The sequence below is a fragment of the Lagenorhynchus albirostris genome, chromosome 16 (assembly GCF_949774975.1).
Source record: "Lagenorhynchus albirostris chromosome 16, mLagAlb1.1, whole genome shotgun sequence".
Classification (NCBI taxonomy): Eukaryota; Metazoa; Chordata; class Mammalia; order Artiodactyla; family Delphinidae; genus Lagenorhynchus; species Lagenorhynchus albirostris.
In genome coordinates this window covers 58,732,315-58,753,228 of record NC_083110.1, presented here as the reverse complement: position 1 = coordinate 58,753,228, position 20,914 = coordinate 58,732,315, and the positions used below count along the sequence as shown (strand labels likewise).

Sequence of the window (20,914 nt, the reverse complement as noted above, 5' to 3'; positions counted from 1 at the left end):
TGTGCAGGCTCCACCCTTCAGGGCCAACAGCCTGGGCAGGTCTGTGTCATTCATCCTTGAAGTTCGACAGCGACACCCACTGGGGCACAGAGGAAGGGTGCCCCTCCCTGGGGCGGGGGCCAAGGAAGGCCACTGGAGGGACAAGTCCATCCTTCTAAGGTTACATCATGGGGTCACAGCAGAGTTCAGACAGAACAATTTAAAACTCTGCAAAAGACACTTTTTAAAAACATGATCTCTCGGAAAAAAATAAATCGCAACAATTTTCAACTTCATGCAAATCGAGGGAGGAGGAGAGTGGATAATGATAAAAGGTACAGCTGAAAAAATAAACATGATTCTATTTGGGCGGAAGAAATTCATCTCCATAATCTCGAATGCCACGCCCTGGCTGTCGATTTCACGTCTCCAGTTTCCATTCCTGCCCTCCCCGGCCTCCTCTGCTGCTTCCAGGAAGGGGACAAAGTCTTTGGTCTCAGGATGGTGCAGGATGCAGCATGGCACACAAGCGCACACTAATGGGATTCACGGTCAGACGCGGAGGCCGAGGCCGGTGCTCTAGATGGCGCCTTCGCTGTGCAGGCTGTGGTTGGCCTTGCTGTGCGTCACACAGTTCTGTTCATTGAGCAGGTTGGCCGTCTCGTCTGGCAACCCGTCGTGCAGCTCCGTAAGAGTCAATTCAATTTTAGTGTTTTCACTGTCTGAAGACTGAGGAGTTTTGTCCATCCGGGATGCCATCAAGGCATTTTGGTATTGCTGTCTTGAGATCTGAGGCCAGGAGATGGTACAGAAAACAAACCGAGATAATGTTTATTTTTAGGCTCTCTTGTCTCCATATGGTATTTATTACACCTTACATCCCCCGAAGGGCCCCTAGCAGTTGCTCTAGAAGAAAACCATCCTTGAGTATAAACTGAGCCACTTTTTAAAGTTCAAGTTGATTCTAGTGAACAATTCACTTTTTGCTGATATATAATAAGCCGTTTCCAAGTTCTGTCTCGACATTTCACAGAGACTAGAAGATGGCTTCCATCAGCTAAAGCTGGCTCATCCCCCCCAAAGCTATCTTTATTTCAGCCTAAGAAAAGAGCTCCGTCTCTTGTGAAGACCGGCTGGAAACGTTTACTCATTTTCTTACCCCCTCCAGCTCTCGTTCCCTGAAAAAGCCACATGTGACTTGGCAGCTCACTGGACAGAGCCAAGGAGACCGATGTTCTTCCCCAGCCAGAGTCAGGGCACAGGAGCTGGAGGCAGGGCGCCCGCAAAATGACCGAGGCAGGCTCGGCGCAGAGGCCGCGGGGCCAAACGCTCTCGGTGGAAGCTGACCGCCGCCTGCCGGGCCCTGCCAAGCCGTTGTCTCCTCTTACCTTAACAAACTGGAGATCGGAGAGGGCTCGCACCGAGTAGTCCGGGATGTAGACTTGGAGGAACGAAGAGCTGAGCTGATTGTTGCTGCTCCCCAACGTCGGCGTTATCGCATCGATCCGGTCACTGCGACTGAGAGAGTCCGAGTGATTCAAGCCGCATGGGCGAGGAGGTGACTTGTTTTCACCTGGAAAAGGAGAAGAAACCCAACTGCCTTTTAAGTGAGGTAGATGCAACTCAAAGCTCTTTATTGTCCCAATAATAATGAATAGACAAGCTCAATCAACTTATGCCAGACGCCTCGGCCATGCAGCTCAGCTGCAGGGTCTCCTACAGCACGCTCACGGCTTCTCCTGCAACACGTTCCCGGCCCCCGTCCACGCCAACAGACCCAATCCTCCGAGTTTCCAAGAGCAAAGACCCCGTGGCTGCACACTGTGTCAGGAGCACAGGCCGGGGAGGTGAGGTCCGAGACACAGAATCTACTTGATACGAAACATGGGCTGTAGGAAGGCAGCACTGCATTATTTTGCCAGAAGCAAAAACAAAGGACTCTTGAACGTTCATAAATGAGTACATGTTTTTAAAGGGATCAAAACGCTTCTGTCTGCTTATACCATACCTGGCAGCCAAACCTGTTAACTTTGCCTCTGACCCCAGTAAAATCCCTGTCAGGCAGCCCGAGGACATCTCAGGATTGTTAAGAACCCTGGAAGACACCAAACCCTGAGACGGTTTGATTAGTCACCTTAGGTGCTGGGGGAGTCTTCAATGAGATCGACAGTACTCTTTCATTAAAACAAAGTGAAAGGAAATCCAGGTGAGCCTAAGTGTTGCTGCTTTTAGAGGCATGTTCACCATAGCTTCTAATAAATTTCATTAAAAATAAAACCCACACCCTCACCAGGGCTTCTTCCATTTTTGCTTCTCTAGTCAAACCTATTGCACAAATATCAACTGGGTGCCCACGCTGAATTGCACAACGTCACGGGACTGAAGGGGACCAATTCTCCCACCTGATGGTTGGCTCCTCTTTGCAATGTATCCCTGACTGGCTCTCAGCTGGTCCCACCCTTCAACTATCGGAAAGTCTGTCATCACACCCATCAAAATCTGCTTCCCCAACTTCACTCTCCTCTACTCTGTGGAGCTCTACTGAGTGCTTTCCATTCCTCTGCTACTTGGAATAGCCCTTAAAAGTCTGAAGATAGCTAAGTCTCTTCCTCTCCGGGCTAAATGATTCAACTGTTCACCTCACATGTTTTATCCCCCACACTTACCCCATCCTGACCATCATCGTCTGAGAGTCCATTCAGCAAACGTCCCTCTTTTCTTTTTTTTTTTAGGCCACGCCGTGCGGCATGCGGGATCTTAGTTCCCCAACCAGGGATCAAACCTGTGCCTCTTGCATTGGGAGTGCAGTGTCTTAACCACTGGACCTCCAAGGAAGTCCCAGCAAAGTCCCTCTTAAAATATGACATGCAGAACAAAACATGGCAAGTACTCAAGGAACCTCATATGGTGAGTCCCCTTTCTCCTAAAATTTTCATGTAACCACTTTCCCTACAATTTTCATGTCATGAACCAGTTTTCCATTGTTAGTCAAAATTATACTCAATAGCAGTTCCTCTTGTTGCTTCCACTTATCTACGAGAACAAGGCAAATTAATTTATCAGATGTTTTCTATTTAGATGACCCAACTTTGATCAGATGACCCAACTTTGCTGAGCCTCAGAGTCCCTACCTGTAAAAGGCGAACAGTAATAGCACCCACCTCGTAAGGTCTTATGGAGATTCAAAATGAGATAAGGTATATAAAGTGCCTAGCACGGCGTCTGACACCCACTAAGTGCCTGATAAAGGAGGCTTGTTAACATTATTATATTCTTTCCCATAAGTGTCATCCCAGACCTCTCCACCACGCGCCTACCCTCAGGATCAAGCTACTCTGTACTTGTGATAACTTCCCACAGGCTGATGGATGGAACAGTCTGTGAAACAAGGGATCCCACTGTATCCCTGGGCTTTAGCCCCAAATCTACAGATACTTCTGAAATGGTGTTCCCTTCGGTGGGTTACAATTTAAGGTTATAAAAACAAAACGTTTAAAGGGCAATTTTCTTACTGATCAGACCCTGTGCATGGCCACAGCGCCGTCTGAGGCCTTAGGCAGTGCTTCTCAATCTCCTGTTATTTTCTCCTGAGGAGGACTACAGGGCAATTTCTCTGGTCTCCCAAAGTATCTAGACTCCCAGTCAGCTTCCTCTCAACCCACTGCCCTCTGTTTTCTGAGAGATAAACCCTCTCCTTTGCCAGGAACCCGCTGCCTGGCATCACAGCCACAGTCTGGAGCAGCAGACCGTTTTCCAGGACCTCTTCTGCAACTCGACAGGAAGCAGCACAGTCACCTTTCATTGGCGTGTGGGGAGATGTGCGGGTCTTCATACCAAGGAGGACAAAGACTTTAAGTGGCCACCTCCCAGTGCAGGTCATGTTTTGTTGCCAAATTTATGTGCTAAGGTTTTATGACAATAATTATGAAAAAGACTTTCAATTTTAATTCCTCTTATGCCTTCTCAGAATTGTTTTCTTTGTTTTTTGGTCTTGGCTTATTTCATTCATCCTACCTAGGGATGCTTTCATTTGCTAGTGAGCTAGAAAGACACAATAAAGAAACATTCCCAGCCTCCTCCCTGAGAGCCACCAGGCACCGTGTGGAACTGGCTGGAAATGAATGGTGTAGCTCAACCCCCATTCATCAGGTATCATATTACTGTAATGCCAGCACCTCGAAGGCCTGGACCCGCACAGTGGATTTTCTCATTACTAGATCAGATGGAATGGGCAGAACTAAGAAATCTCTAAGTTCTACGGAAAAAGTAAGACACAAATGACATTTCCCTGAGCTTCGGCCAAAAGTCGCTTTACTTCAGCATCTGTGACATTTTAAATTGGTAGCAGATGCCAGCAAATAAAACAGGGAGGAAACAATACAAACATACACATAAATACATATTTATGTATACATCTATGTGTATACATGTATATTGTCAGCGGATTTGATTCAAATAGCCCCATGAGTAATATCTTATGCCCAAACACCCGCAATTTTTTTAAAGAGCAAAGACCCGAGGGAATATTAGCTTCTTTCTAAGACAAGTATTGCCTCCTTTGCCGAACATCCGCATTTTAAGAGTTTTGCAGAAGCTGGATTATGAAATGCAAATCTCATCAGTCAGATTTTAAAATATAAGCTGTATGGAACAAAATAAATACAGAAAAGTTGTACTACCAAATAGGAAAGCCCAGCAATTTTAATTAAAGAGAGATTAAACCTCTGCCTTTCTTTTTTAGCAGCTGGACATATTAGCCAGGCATGAGCATACTCTCCTGCAGGGCAATAATCAGCAGCTCGTTAGGAATGTGCACAGTACTAATTTCAAAACAAAGACAGCGAGACAGGAGAAGCGGGGCCACCTGCCCGAGGAAGGGTGGAAATACAAGTACCTCATTCACATGGATGCCACAAAAAGGACCAAAGAAACAGAGATTTGGGGGCCTCACCAAGAAAAGTTCATAGTCCTTCAGCCTTTTGGCTGAACGTGTTCTGCAGAAGAATCCTCAGGTTTGGGGCCTCTGCAAATTCCATGCACCGTGACTTTGCTGAGGTCACCAAAAGACCAAAGGGCAGCCTCGAAAATCCAAGGTCAGCAGTGTGGATGGGTCACGCAGGGAACCCATGTCAGACCCACTCTCCCCTTCCCAGTTTCAAGATTCCCTTCCCATCTCCCAAACCCTTTGCGCATCTGTTGTGGGCTTATGCTGTCCTCGATAGCTCACTATTAGTCACAGAACCATGGAGTTTTAGAGCTCAAAGAAGAACTGAAAATGGCCTTGACCAAATAAAGGGAGCAGACCCGGCCAGCTGGGCTTTGGTGGGGTCAACGGAGGCAATCAGAATTATGAAAAGGAAACATGCAGAATTACCTGGAGAACCTGCTGCTAACAACTCTGTTCTGCTGACAACAAAGGTACGAGACAGGGACAAAGGAACTGAAAAATGGAGAAAAACAGGGTGAGACCATATCAAAAGGCAAGAAGGGAGCTCTCTGTAATCAGGGGACAGGACTGGATACCTGTTCTACCCATAGGAGCGTTCAGTTCCGGAAATGCAGAAGCCTATATGATATTATATAAATCAACTGAACACACACTGCTTTCCAGGAAGAGGAACACAGGGAGGCTGAAATCGGGAGAAATCCTACTCACATGCTTCTTTACTAACCTAGAAATCTCTTAAGCCAGTAATACCCCATCGCAGTTTATAGCTCAGAACGTGCTCTCAAGGACTTCAGCACAGCTAGCCACGCAAAAGGGGAGCTTGATTCATCAGCTGCCCCGAGAGCACGACCCAAGCTGCCTGTGCCAGCACCTCGGTACCTGTTCCCAGCACAGCCTACAGCGCCCCTGTCTGTGGCAAAAAATTATTCAATTCTTTTACATTCTTAATTGGCCTGATTGTAACTCTGACCAGATGCTTTGAAATTTCACAGTATTCCATAGCAATTCAAAGTGTTAGAGGAAGGTAAATAAAGAATATCATATACAGATTTCTTGGGAATGACAGACCAGAGTCAATCAACATGCCCTACCAGGCAGGGGTCATATTTTCTGGGCAGGTTTTTTGTTTTGTTTTTTTTTTTAACTTGAGGTATAATTGACAAATAACTGGGCCAGTCTTGATAACTGATTACTGTAGGGTCTTTCTAGGCAATCAACATTAATAAATAGAAACATTACCTTGGGATTACTGTACTTATCATTGCATCTCAATGAATATACAAAATCCCGAATCCTCAATGTAAAGTCAAGTAAAACGCTGGGCTTTGAAGTAAATAAGATGCCGTTAATGAAATTCTCTCCCTTCCGAGCATTTCCTACCACATTAGGTAGGAAATTGCAGCCCCACACACTTCCTATATGGAAGGCCTGCTCTTCAATTCCTTTCCTGAATGTGATTTACCCTATATAAATCCATGGTTTAATATGAACTGGGCTAATATTTAGGGTTCAAGAACTAGTGATGCGTAAAAATGTACAAGTCACTCCTCTAGCTGTCCTTTCAAAGCCGCCTTACGTACCTGATTCTGCCAACCTGGGGCAAACTGGAGGGTGGTTGCCAAGCAATAGTCACAATCTCAACACCTACTTGTGTTATACAAACATCTCCTCTTGTGCTTTAAAGGTGACAGAGTACTCATGTGAGTATCATCACATTCTATTCTTCTAACAGCCACAGGAGGTAACCTTATACCCTTTTCATAACGAGGAAGCTAAGGGCCTTTCTCAGTCAGATAACCCATAAGTGGAACTCAGGCTGTCTCCGAGGTCTTCTTGGCCTAGTTAAGAATCTCCCCGTCCTCTCAGTAGCAGTGAAAACAGAAGATCACCTTGAAGTTGACAGCAGACACCTACTAATTAAGTGGGGTTAGACAGGCTTTTGTTCACACTGGGTGCTAGACAATGGGGACACTGGCCCATGTGACTCAAAAACCTGCACCAGGATAGTGAGCAGATGCATCGGGGACAGGGGAGGTTTAGAAATGTCAGAGAATTCTTGACATTTCCCTGGCTTTCTAACTGTAACATCTCTGGGCACCTGAGACATTGTGTGGAGCAGTAGATGAGGACCAACGTCACAACACAGACTTGTCTGCAGGTGCCCCCTCCCCTTTTTGAGACTGGTTTTCAGAAGTGACAGCATTCTTTTAGGATCGGCTATTTTAAAGTTTGAGGTTTATAAAAGGTTATTTCCTAGCACAGCATGTCATTTGGCATTTTGGCCACAAGGTGGTACTGCAGCCCCTGTTTACCTGCCTGCTCTGTTCCAGCGGGGATAAGGTAGCAAAGCAAGTGGTGCAAAGAGGAACCATTCAAGTCCCATCCCAGAGGTGAGCCAAGTATCTGCGTCCATGTTCCTACTAGAACAGACACCGCTTTCTGGCATCTTGTGCTCAGAGCACTAGGTCGATACCCCGTGGCACACCCACCCTTAGTTGGCTGACTTAACTGGCCAGCTCTCTAGTTGAGAAGAGCCAGCTATAGGCAGTGGATATACATTAAAACCTCAACTACCGTCAGAAAAATGCAAATTAAAAAAAGTCCAAAAAAAAAATAAAAGTCCAGAATAGTTAACATCTAAAAGAGTCAACAGTTATCAAGTGATGGACGTGGAGCCACTGGAACCCCGGTCAGCACGGGCAGGAGTGTGACGGCCTCAGCCACCCTGGGAAACTGTGGGGCTGCAGCTACTAACGCCGACCCCGCCATTCTACTCCTACACATACACCCAACAGAAATGTCTTCACCAAAGGACGCGGACAGTGTGACAGACACACAATTCGGAGTAGTCCCCAAACAGGAAACTACCCCAGTGTCCATCTGCAGTGAAAAGAATAAATGCATTGCTGTATATTCATACCATGGAACACTGTACAGCAATGAGAAGAAACAGAGTATAAGCTCACACAGCAGTACAGATGAGTGTGACCAGGACAACACTGGGTAAAAGCCGCCAGACTCAATGCAATATGTCCTGTATAATTCCATTTACCTGAAGTTCAAAAAGAGGTAAAACTAGTCAATGCTTACAAGTCAAGACAGTGGTTACTCTGGGGAGATAGTGACTAAAGGGGAGGGTGGGGGGAGGGTTCTCTGGGGTTGGTGATGTGCTGTCTCTTGATCTGGGAGCTGGTTTACACAAGAGAGTTCAGTTTGTGAAAATTCATGGAGGTATATATGTATGATGTGAGCAGTATTTCTTGTATACATGATACACTTCAATAAAAAGTTCAAAAGTAAATAGGGTTAGCCAGCAGGTACAGAAAGATGACAATACAAGGGCATTACTTCCTAAAACCTAGCCCTGCCCTGAGGCTGAGAAGGAAACTCACCTGGGGAGGCTGTAAGGGCCATTACACCATAGTATGAAAAAGCACTGGCTTCAAACTTCATACCTTCTTTCCCAGCTTCTACTTCCACTTTCCCCTGTGAAAAGAAAAAAGGGAGCACGTTCAGTCCAATTACATGAATTTCTTTGCAAACTCTATGCAAGATTTAGTCCTTCCTCAGATTTTTGTCTAAACTCCTTTCCCAACAATCTCAAGGAAGTAAAAAAAAGCCTCAGATAATCTTTCCCACTTAGATGGAGGAGAGGGTTAATTCATCTTAAATATGAAAAATTGGATTTAGCTGGAGATGCAGAGGTGAAAGCAGTGTGATGTTTAATTTCCACGAGTCCACTCAATATTTCCCAGCATCCCAGTCCGTGGGTTGAGAGTCCTCCCAGTAAGTGAAAGATGGGGCTCTTTTTCCACCCATGGGACAAACGCTGAGAAGGTGCTCAGTGACGGTCACCCAAGCAGTTCCACGGGAGCCTGAGTCAGCAGAGTCAGGGTCAAGGGCCAACATGGTTTGTCACCATGAAACAGGGAGGACTAAACCGGCTCCCAGCGGCGGAACTCCCTCTTATCTCCCTAGCATGGGTCCTGACCAACTGAGCAGACACGTCGCAGGCCAATCCCTGGTCATCCAGACACTCCAGAGGCACTGGGACACCATGGTACTTCTCGGCAAAGCACCTTAAGTAATCTCGTTCCATCAGGACAAAACCTCTTCTAAGGTTCTCCCTTTTCTTTCCTTCCTCTAACTTGACTACAACGTCTTCCCTCTCATCATTTCCTCTGGGACACACTGTGCCTTATTCATCCCTCTAGCCTTACGGTTCACCATAATCCTTTTCCGGGCTATTGGAAAACCCTCATAAGCAAGTTGCATTCCAGATTTCCAAGTCAAGGATCAGAACAGCACTTGCTCACCTTGCCTATAATTATTGCCTCTCTAGTAGGAGGATACGTTTATGGTACATCCTTTACTATGGGTAAACAAAAATTAAGCTACCATTTATTGAAGAGAAACTGTGCTGACAATTCAGTGCTTATGAATCCATTTTAATGCTCACAACTCTAGGAAGTAGACACAATTACCACCCTCTTATAAATCAGGAGAGCAGGGCTCAGAAAGATGAAGTAACCGAAGAACAAACTCTTCACCAGGTGGCTACACTGTGCCACCTACGAATGCAAACTCCATCACTGTGATCACTCCCTATTATTCTATACCAAATTCCCAGTTATGGAAGCCCTTTCTCAAAACCCTTCTTCAGAAAACGATCTGTTGTCTCTCTTTTGGGTTTTCCTTCATTCAATGGAAAATATCAGTTTTATCAATCTCCAAGCAATTCTCTTGCTATAATATAAAATCAACCTGCAAACCAACAGGCACTAAAAACCCTGACCATGTAGGGTCCTCAGGAGAGGCTGTGCAGCCTTGTGAGAAGACAGCCCTTGCTCCTCCAAGAGCATACAATGCAGAAAAGGGGAGAGCACACAGTCCAGAAAAGAGGAGAGCACATGAAACTCAACGATGCAAGGCAATAAACAAAAATTCTTCCTGTTCTTGTATAAAGATAAATTTTATACAGGAAGGAAAACCTGAGGAGTAAGATTTGAGTCAAGGGAAGGGAACAGTGTTGAGGAAGGTCAGAGGTGGGTGACAGCAGACTTCCAGGCTCAGTGGGTTTGCCAGGAAAGAAGGGGAGATGGGTTTGGAAAAGCAGTTTGGTGAGCAGGTCAGACTGCGGAGCTCCTTGAAGGATGGGATAATGAGGTCAGGTTCTTGAGCAGAGGAATACGGTTTCAGGAAGATCAAGTCTAGACGTACACGAGAGCAGTAACCACAGGACTGGAGAAAGATCACTATGAGAGGAGCTACGGATAAGGAATCAACATAATTTGGTGAAACCGTAAGGGAGAAAGAAGCGCAAGGAGGGGAGGGGCGTCAATAATCACAAGAGAAGTTTGCTCCGAGCGACTTGAAGAACGGGGACCCCATGAGTGGAGATGGAAATGTTGGGAAGGGGATGCATCAGTGATGGGGGCCAGGAAGAGGGGACGAATTCCCTCTAAGAAAACAAGACCTTTTGAAGAGTCCATCAAAAAGGCTGAAATGGAAGGACGAAGGTCAGGGAAAAGGTCAGAACTGGAGATGGGGGTCTGAGAGAGGAGAAGAGAAAATGAGGAATTACAGCCCTTGACTGGGAGTAGGAGGAGAAAAAGAAACAAATATGGGACCAAAGGGAAAACGGATATGAGTAGAACCGGACAACTGTTGTCACCACAGAAGCTGGGAGAGGGAAGTACCTCAGAGTAAAAGGATGGTCAGAGGGCCACTGAGAAGGGAGCCATTGTGGCCTCAGGGAGTCTTTTCCTGAAGAAATCAGACTGTGGAAGGGAAGGGAGGGCAAGAGGGACAAAGCACAGGCAGCAGGGCCGCAGGGGAGCTGGCAGCAGCCTTGGGGTCAAATGAGGCCTGTTTAGGATTAGGCAAATTGGGGCAGAAAGGGGGGAAAGTTAGTGGAGAGAGAAGGTGGGAACTCAGGGAGCAAAAGCCAAAAGCTGGTGGGAAAGAATGGGATGTAGGGTCCCTAAGAGAGGGGGGCAGGGACACAATATTCAGAGACGATGAGCAGCAGAAATGGAGGTGCCCGCTGTGTATACCTTCAGTTACTTATCCATTTCTTCATGGACTAATCCCTGATTTTGTATCAGAGAGCTAGGATGTACGTATACGCTAACTGAAAATGTCTGCCTCAGTGACTGTAAGCTCGAAAGTGTCTGTAGGACCATCATGTAACCTGCATTTCTATGCAGAAAATCAGGAGGAAGGATCAAATGCCGCAGAGCCTCGTATCGTTTCTATGGATCGCCTGTTGATCTGGATCCTTTAATTTTTTTTTTTTTTTTTAAACAAGCTACAGGGCCTTCTGTGTTCCGTGTCCCTGCAAATGGGTGGCAGCTCTGGAACCTCTGTGCACCCTGGCCTCTCAAGAGACTCCCCCAGCAGCTGTGAGTCTGCAAATTAAATTAGGACAGCTGCTCGAAGATCTGCAGCCCCTCAGCTGATCTCTCCCTGCCCCGCAAGACAGGCCAGCAGGTGGTGGAGAGGATCCGCTATCTTTCTTCTGGAGTCTAGATCCATCAGATTACAGGCAGGCGTACTAGGTCAGTGGTTCCCAGCTGCGTGGATTCCAAGAACTAGGAAAATCCATCTTCCTTTCAGAAACAGAGAGAGGGTTGCCACATTTTTATTTCATAAAATAAAGATATTTTTAAAACACAGCTATCTACTGCGACCATCATTCCACAAAAGCCCAGACATTTTAACCCCCAAAATATAGAAAATATATAATTTCAGAATAACAGGTCTTTAAGCTGAATACACATAGCTTTATGAAGAACTCACTGCAACTGTTTTTATTTTTCTCATTTTGCCTCAAACTGGCGAAAACTTTGCCAAGTATCAGCATTTAGGAACCACTGCACTAGACTAATTTTGCTGCAGTTGTAAAACTGCAGCAAAGGAGAGGAGACCTGTGGTTCTCTCAGTTCTAACATCCTGGGATTCTACAATTCCAAAAGTTTAAAAACTGCCCAGCCCCATCTCCTTCTCTAGAGGACTGAAGCTTTCCTGGTAGGCAAGTTTTAGAAACATCCAGTGAACACATTTTTTTTTTTACTCATCTATGTGTGTCAGCGTCTCAAAGAAGTGACCATTTTCGAGTAAACCTACCAGTACACAAAGCAGGGCTACCCCATAAGGAAGCGGCTTGCCTGGCCCAAGTTCAATCAGGTGTCTTCTCAGAAAATAAATTTCTTCCATATAGGGAAGGAGCTCCGTATCAATTTTACTTTTGAAACATTCACGAATTTGCTTTAGTCTAGTATATCACACACACACACACAAAAATCGAGACAGGACAGACTCCCAAAGGAAGCTAGGGCTTCATGGTGGTAAACTGACAAAACTGGAAGACGGCCTCACTGTCCCAGGCAAAGCTGGCTCCCCGAGTAAAGTTACTACTACAGAATCCTACCTTCCTTTGGAAAAAGGTATTAGACAACTCTTTTCAAAGTTTCTAAGCATCCACAAAGTACCCAGCAGTCACGTGCTGTACCTGGCCTCAAGGCAGAAGCCTAAGCGATCCTCGTTGGCACAAACTAGATCAAGCGCTCAGTGGAAGCCGTGGACTCAAGGCTGAAGACCCTCAGATCCCACACGCTGAGCATCTACTTGGTCTCCTGCTCACTCTGGAATTGAGTTCTTTTTTAATTTTGTTTTTGTTTTTTAAATCACCATCACAAAATAGGGTTTGACACCTAAAAGGAGGTAATGAAATGCCAGGGGCACAAGTGCTAGGTCGTGTTCACCAGCACTGCCCAGTAAGAGGGGATGCACCACCCAGACATCCTCTAGCAACATTTTTCAATCTGCAGTCCACAGATGTAGTCCTAGGACTCAGCAAGTTTGCTTCATAAACACTTAAATTAAAAAAAAATTTTTTTTGACGGTCAAAAATTAATTTACATATATTTCAGGCTATCTGGTTGACCACCTTCTAACCAAGTGCTGCCACCAGATGTCAGTGGCAGCATTTGCCTTAGTGCTCAAATCTGTTAAGTTGTTCTTACTACGTGAATCATCGTGGCTAAGGCCTGCTACTCAACCAACTGGGAGCTTGTTAGAAATGAAGCATTTCGGACTCCACCCTAGACGTACTGAATCCCCAAGGGATTCCCAAGCACACTGAAGTGTGAGAAGCACTGAGCCAAAGAGAAAGGAACAGGGGAGGACTAAACATACAAATAATCCGGTCACACCCAGTGGAGGCCAAATAACAATACAACATACTGTACGAACGTACAGAGTAGCTCAAACTGAGCACAGGGCTGGAGCGTGCCATCCTTGCCAGGCACACAGGGACCTAAGTGTGCTGAATGCAAGAGCCAGCGCCAGAGCTCCCTGCTACCGTCCTGCGACCAGTGGTACTTTCCTATCAGCCAAACAGTGTCATTTACACATTTAAAATACTAATTACAAACTTGTTTTCTTTATTGTTCTATGTAAGAGTTCTCAGCTCAAAGGGTTCAAAAGGAGCTCATGCTAGTTTTATATTTATACGTATTTAATTTTTAAAAAATAGAGGCAACACTAGGTATCTAAATAATTTTTTTCTGTAACATGGCTGTGTTATCTGTACACAACTCAAGAGTGAGGAAACATTATTCACTGGGACACGGAGACCCTGCAACTCAAAACTCCTTGAGAAGGTTTGGTATTGAAGGCTTCAATTCTCTCCCAATAACAAGTGAAATGATATTAAATATTGTCAAAGGCTGTTTAGTTCTAAGATGCTACCTGCCACCTCCACAAAAGAACAGATTTCACTCCGTAGGGGAAAACCCTTTCAAATCTATGTCAGAAGCCCTAAAGGAAAAGAGTGGATGGGGCAATTGAACAACAAAACATCTGGGGCATGAAATCAACAAAAATTAACCCCAGAAAAAAAAGCATCCCTCTTTCCATTGATTACATAATTGGTAAAGAAAAAAGCTATTCCTCTTGTTTTCTTATTATTCTTTATATTTACTAAAATCATAACCTAATTACATGTTGTGTAAGAACAATGATATTTTTTTATCTGCTTAGACATTTTACTCCCCAAAGGACCAATAAATACTTCACTGTAAAATATCAACTATCTATATTAGAAAAATGGTTTATAATAGTTATAATTACAGGCACACTATCTTTTTTGACATATTTTTGTACATGCTTTCTACTTCTTTTATGACCACACTGAAATTTATTTCCACACTGAAATTTGATTAGCTTAGACATATGGACTATTTCTACTACTTTAATTATAATTGATAGATTTATTTGCTATAAATCTATTTGCATAAAAAGCTTTATAAAAAATGATTTCTTGAAATGCATGTATATGAGGGGTTTTATATATTTATTCCCAAAAGGAAGCTGCCAGTTTAAGCATGTGATTGGTTTACAGCACTTTTTCCTTTTTGTTCACTGTTCATCATGGATTTTTACAAAGATTTTTTGTTTTTGTTTGTTTTAGAAATCGAGAATGGATGCTTAATTTTGTCCTGATATCTATTGATTTAAGCATAGGGATTTTTTCCTTTACTGCTTCCCTAATTAACACGGCATATTTTAGTTTTGTTGTCCTTCTATTAAACTAGCCCTGAATACCTAAAATAATCCTAATTCAGTCACAGTCACAGTGAATAGCTCTTTCGGTCCATTATTGGTCTCTAACTGCTACCTTTTTATTTAGGAATTCCCCATCAATGTGGACAAGTGAGACTGGTCCAGAACATTATCAGACTTTAGACTAGGCCATACTGTCGTAAAGAATGCGTTTAACTATCAAATCATCTGGTTCTATTTGTACAATACAGAAATCGAGTTCTTTAGAGTCTCAATTTTTTTTTTTTTCCAAGCAATTCCTTTGATTCTAGCTGCTTTTTTGGGGGGAAGGGAGAACTTCTAGTTTTCTTTTTTCTCTTATCACATTAATTATGCAAATAGAATAATGATTTTTTTTAATCTTTTAGAAGAACCAATCTTTATTTATGGGATGTAAAACGTTTTCATTTTAAAAGTTATTTTCATGACACTATTATTTAATTTGTTCTTTTTAGTTTGTTGCTTTGCTCTTTTTCTATTATAGAAAATCAGAGATATTTTTTTCTTATGTAAATACCTAGAGGAATAAAATTTTAAACTTTGACATACTGTGGATACGGTATTTATATTATTTAATAGTCTTTTATTCTATACCTTATGTATAAACCTTTGTAAGAGAATTGATTAGTTTTAAAATAGCTTAGTACTTTTCGATTATGCATTTTTATGTCTAATTTTATTTCATTATGATCTATGCAGGTAGTTTTATGAAATTTCTATCTTTCTGAATTTATTAGAATTTACATGTGACAGCGCAAATGACCAATTTTTATGAAGAAGTAACATAAAACTTTTTTTTTAAAGTGTATTTCCCTGGCTTTATATTTAATTTTCTTCAACTTGGTTAATTTTATTTACACAATTTAAAACTCTAACATTTTTTTTCTTGCTCTTTTATGATGGTGGAAAAAATTTTCCACCAAGATTATGTTCCTACCCATTCCTACTTTTATATGTGTATTCTGTTAAGTTATTAAAGACATGTAGAGCCAATAACGTTTTCTTTCACTATTTATTGTGCTTTTATCACAATACATTCTAGTTTAAAAACCTACTTTCTCAGATAAAACTTGAAAGTGCCTTTTTATTCATACGCAGTATGTGTCCCATAACCTATAGGATATTCTTTTAAGTAAGCTTACTTAAATGGTTTGCTTCGAATAAATTAGACTTTATTTCATCTAGGGTTTAAACTCAAAGTGATTGTTTCTAGTTATAATTGTATTCCAAACATGAATTACTTAATAAAAGAGTTTTTCTAGTGTCTGAAGACGGCAGCTCGCTGGCACTGGGGCCAAGAAGGGAAGCAGCTACAGCCGCTTTCCTCTGGTTTAATGCTCTTGAAATGCAGTAGAACATGCTCAATAACCTGGCATGAAATTCCAATGATGGATTAGCGATATTTTAGGGTGGAATAGACTCTGTAAATGGTGATGGCTATGCTAGACTGACAGGGTATTATGATATTTCATTTTGTCATACTCTGGGTACCTCAGGTAACTGCCTGGCCTTCAAGGACATGATTTTCACCAAACTCTACAGTCTGAATACCTCCATAAATCCTTGAAATCTTTATGGAAGTCCCATGATGGGGCTTCCCTGGTGGCGCAGTGGTTAAGAATCCACCTGCCAATGCAGGGGACACAAATTCGAGCCCTGGTCTGGGAAGACCCCACATGCTGCGGAGCAACTAAGCCCGTGTGCCACAACTACTGAGCCTGCGCTCTAGAGCCCGTGAGCCACAACTACTGAGCCCACGAGCCACAACTACTGAAGCCCACGCGCCTAGAGCCCATGCTCTGCAACAAGAGAAGCCACCGCAATGAGAAGCTCGCACACCACATGGAAGAGTAGTCCCCGCTCGCTGCAACTAGAGAAAGCCCGCACGCAGTAACTAAGATCCAACACAGCCAAAAATAAATAAATAAAATAAATATTAAAAAAAACTCCCATGACATCGTCAGTTCCAAGAACTTGTCACATTTGTAAAAATATTTAACATGACATAGGTATTCAAATATAGGTACATGGACATAAAAACCTTATCAAAAATATCTTTAAAGATTTACTTATAAAGTGACAAGAATTATGAAGTCCCTCTTCCATAAAATCTATTTTTAGATCCACCAGCCAGGAAATGGCTTTTTTACATACCAATAGAGCATTACTGAATCAGAATTCATAAACGCTAACTATATAAAAATTGACGATTGAAAGCCACAGAGTTTCTAATAGTACTGAAATTCACAATGTCAATCCTCAAAGTTCTAAATAAACTATCTTAAATGTCATTCAGTTTCTCTAGGTTTAAGGAATATTCACATCTAGATTTTAGGAGAAACATGAATGCCTTACTCCTTCGCTGTAGTAAATAAAATAAATTCCCAACCCCCTCAGAGTTTCAAGCTTGTCTATCCCCAGAGAAAAAGAAAAACAATTCAGGATTGAATGAGACTAAGGTTAGTAGAATAATCAGGGTACTGACTTAGAAAACCTGCAAACAGAAGTTTCCAAGAAACACTATATGAAAGCAGCATATACCTGGTTAATCCATAGACTTTTCTACAGTTCCTCACTTCTGCTTCCGGAATTCACTATACAGTCCAAACACAGGGCATGAACACAACACTTCCCAGAGTTTCTAACATCTAGACATCTGATAAGAGTTATTTTCAGATAAAAAGAAACATCTTGATTCATTTAGATAATTGGGACTTGCTGGACTCAACGTAAATTGTAGCTGGGTCTACCAAGTGCTAATTATACTCTTATAAAGATCCCTCCAATTCTTACCTAGGAAGTAACCAAGAAACAGGAGAATGCTTAAGGGGCTAGTATTCTTCTATTGAAATACACTCAGAATTCCTATAAAAGTAATTCTTCAATAAAGAGACCCAAGAAATCAATAAAACTAGCATGCTATTCATTGTACTATTCATCTTGGTCTCCAGGCCAAGAACTGTGCTCTACCACGTGAAACTGTGAGATAATAAGGGCCTCCTGTCAATCCAAGCACAAAAGCCCCTCTAGGGCCCTTAAGAGGGTTCAGAATGGATGGACCTTCTCACCTTATATAGTGGATTATGTTACAGTGAGAAGGAGGTAAGTTACCATTGCCATGAGACGCTGTGATTATCCCATCAGTTCCTCATTAAAACAGAAGCTGGTAGTAATCAGAAATAAAAACAATAATAAATGGATTATTTTGATGGCATTAAGGGAAGAGATCATAAGGCATCTCTAGGAAGCTGTGCAAGACCAAGTCCTAATGAGGGGCGGAAGAAATAAAAGATGATAAAAAGAAGACTCAAGGAACTCACAACACTTAAATTTCAAATGCCCAGCCAAGATTTAGACATGCACAGGTAATTCCCCAAACTCTTCAAAAAATATACAAACACCTGAATTCACCCTTCTTCAAATGAATGCCTCAATGCCTCAGCAATCACTAAGTGCCCGTCTGTATTGGAAATTAAATGAATAACATTGCTTTATATTGAAATTGTTTGCAGATACGAAAACAGGGAGATGAAATTCTCCCACTGTAAGGCCACCCCAGAAGTTATTAAGTATGTTATATCCTTGACACCCATTCACCTATACCAAGTCTCCTCCAAACTGGAAGGGTGGGTACTCAATAAGATCAAACAACTGTTGATTAATTCTTCTGACCTGCAAAATGAGAACGAAGTAGTCTACAGGTTTGTTTCGCTGGTAGAGGTAGTATTCTGGGGCTTTCTTGTTCTTCTCATCATACTTCAGCTCCTGGATGACATTGGGGTGCTTTAGCAGCCTTAGAAGGATCTTCTCTGACATCTGGGATGGGCTAAATGCTTCTACTTCTATAGATATAAACACAACTTGATATTACACTTCAAATGGATGGAAAAAAATGATACTAGTGATTAAGGTGTTTAGAGAAAAGAATACTTGGAATTGAAGCGATAACAGCATGGATTAACGAGACTTCCGTTTGGTGATCCTCTGGGGGCAGATTACCTGGGAGAAATTAGAAAATGCTGAATTCTCACGTTTGTTGCTTTAAAACTTTTCATTTTCAACCTGTCATTGGTTTCAGTTCTCATAAAAATACCCTCATTTTCTGACTGACACAAAGGAAAAGCAACCAGAAGCAGGCTCCATGACTGCCAGGACGCCCTGCAACAGGCCACAAAAGACTGACTGTCCAACAACAGCCAAAGGAAGAAGCAAAGGTCAGGAAGCATCTAGGTGTGGGTTAGTACCAGGTGCACAGACGCAGTGCTCCACATCTCATTCTCCCATTCAACTACCCTGAGAAAGTCTGGGAACAAAGGAAGGTAGAGATTCAGAATAAAAGCAAGGCACGTGCACACATCAACATGCACTCCAACTTGCTAATTAAAAAAAAAAAAGTAATGTTGATCTGAGTTTACAAAGATATTGATTTTATTAAAATAACAAAACCCAAAATTACTGACTTAAGGGTGCCAGACTGAAAGTAGACTTTATGGTGTCTCAGAGGCAGAGTGGGAGAACATTTAGTTTTAAATTGTGGTTCTTAAATGATGAACAATATTATCAGAAATAGAAAATAATAAGCAAGTTAAAGACATTGTTTATGTTTTAAAATTTTTTTAATTTTATATGTGCGATATAAATTCTGCATTAGCTTCTGTGACTTTTTTGTAATAACAAAATTAGACAGTACATTGTGGAAATTTTGGAAAACACAGAAAAAAATAAAGAAAATAAAATCACCTATAAACCAACCACTCGTAACCATTCTGAGCAATTGGTGAGCATTTCTTTCTAATACCTCACCTAGGCATGTGTGCCGTGTACGTGTACACACAAAAACACAAGGATAATCTTGTGTACACACGGTTTTATACTGTTTCTTCTCACCTTACATTAAATTATGAGTATTTTCCCATGTCATAAATATTATATGGTGAGAGCATGTCCAGGTATCTGAAAACATGATCTTAAAGAGTACATAACATTCCATCACATGGCTGCCGTTAGCATTCTTTTCAAAATATCTTAAGTGTACTGTATTCAGTTGAAAGGCACTGGCTGCCCATCTTGGACACAGACGTCTTCTACAGGCCACTGGGTACTCTGATTTTCTCACACTTCCCCTGGCCAACAGAGCTCACCCTTCGCCTAGAGAGCCATCTGGGGATGTGAGCAGGGTCAGTCGGTCTCTCAAGTCCGTTCGACCTTGACCTCTCTGGAGCAGTCAGTGCTGGCTGGGTTGGTGGTTTTAATAATGTGAACACTTGCCTCCTGGAATGGGCCCAAGTTAACAATCTGATTTGAAGAGGCCATCAAGAAATCCATGTCAGAGTTCTTAGAATTTCTGATTTCATTAAAACCATAAAGGGTAAAGATTTTATTTTGAAAATTTATTGTTCTTCTTTGCAAATCATAGCACCTGTGTCACCACCGATGTCCAACTGTTCTTCTGAGGCAAGCTGAAGAGAGAACTACTCAACTGTCCGACACACAACGAGGTAGTGTCTGGCTTGCACTGTCCACCTGCTCCGCCAGCTGGCTCTCCCCTGGACTTAGCTGAAGCGGATGACCTGGCCTACTGTTCACATGCAGTGTGGCACTAACATTCATCCTTACCTTTCAGACCAATTTTAAGTTACTGGTCCACCCCTGGTAAATGTCTCAGAGGGTTCATGCCGACACTGAACATAGGAGAGGAGAGAATTTAAAAAGAAAAAAACAAAACAAAACAAACAAAACAAAAAAACAAAAAACAAAACACAAAAGTGGCATTACTTATCACCCCATTTCCCAGTCTCCACCCCCAGCCCACCCCAGTCAGCGGTGGGTGAGAAACTCGCTCCAGGGTTGGCAGAGATTTCAAACTGTGATAAGCTGCACTTGCCTGTTGCTAGGAAACGGTGCATGGCCAGGAGAAGCTGTGGTGATATTTTAACCTTCATCTCGCTGTCTGTCTGCTTAAAGGCAGAAAAATCTTGCTTTCTTTCTCGATGGGCCACTTTCTTTTTCGTTCTGTTATCAGCTGAGGGAGAAATGGAAATACATTCCGTTAGATTGGGGCTCTTTTCGAATGAAAATGACATAATATATGGAAAAGGCTAGGCTCTCTCTCCAAATGGTGGGCACGCTACATACAAGCACCACATGGAAAGGGGAAGGGAGAGAGAATCCTCATTAAATCAGTGCAGCACAGTCATGACTGTGACACAATCCAGAGTAAGAAATCACAGGCAACCTGATGAGGAGCAACTATCGACACACTTCGTGAGGACCTTCAGAGCCCTTTTAAGTACATTATTGGGCAGCTGGGGACAAGAATCCTCCCCTCGTGGAGCCTATACAACCACATAGCAACAGAGCCTGTAGCCCGGAGTGCACACA

The 20,914-nt window shown here is 42.7% G+C and overlaps 1 protein-coding gene across 2 annotated transcripts in view; it reads right to left on the bottom strand.

Annotated features, from left to right (window-relative positions):
- Window positions 1-217: 217 nt before the first annotated feature.
- Window positions 218-20,914, bottom strand: part of CNNM2 (cyclin and CBS domain divalent metal cation transport mediator 2) — a 137,903-nt gene continuing 117,206 nt past the window's right edge. The window contains exons 3-8 of one of the 2 annotated variants that reach the window (XM_060125811.1): window positions 20,418-20,555; window positions 18,206-18,375; window positions 8,320-8,413; window positions 5,354-5,419; window positions 1,368-1,552; window positions 218-768 (exon numbers count right to left, since the gene is read on the bottom strand). In XM_060125811.1, the coding sequence (XP_059981794.1) occupies window positions 559-768; window positions 1,368-1,552; window positions 5,354-5,419; window positions 8,320-8,413; window positions 18,206-18,375; window positions 20,418-20,555 (863 nt within the window). In that variant the 3' untranslated portion in view covers window positions 218-558. The remainder of the gene's footprint in view (window positions 769-1,367; window positions 1,553-5,353; window positions 5,420-8,319; window positions 8,414-18,205; window positions 18,376-20,417; window positions 20,556-20,914) is intronic. The other variant, XM_060125812.1, reaches the window with a different exon arrangement.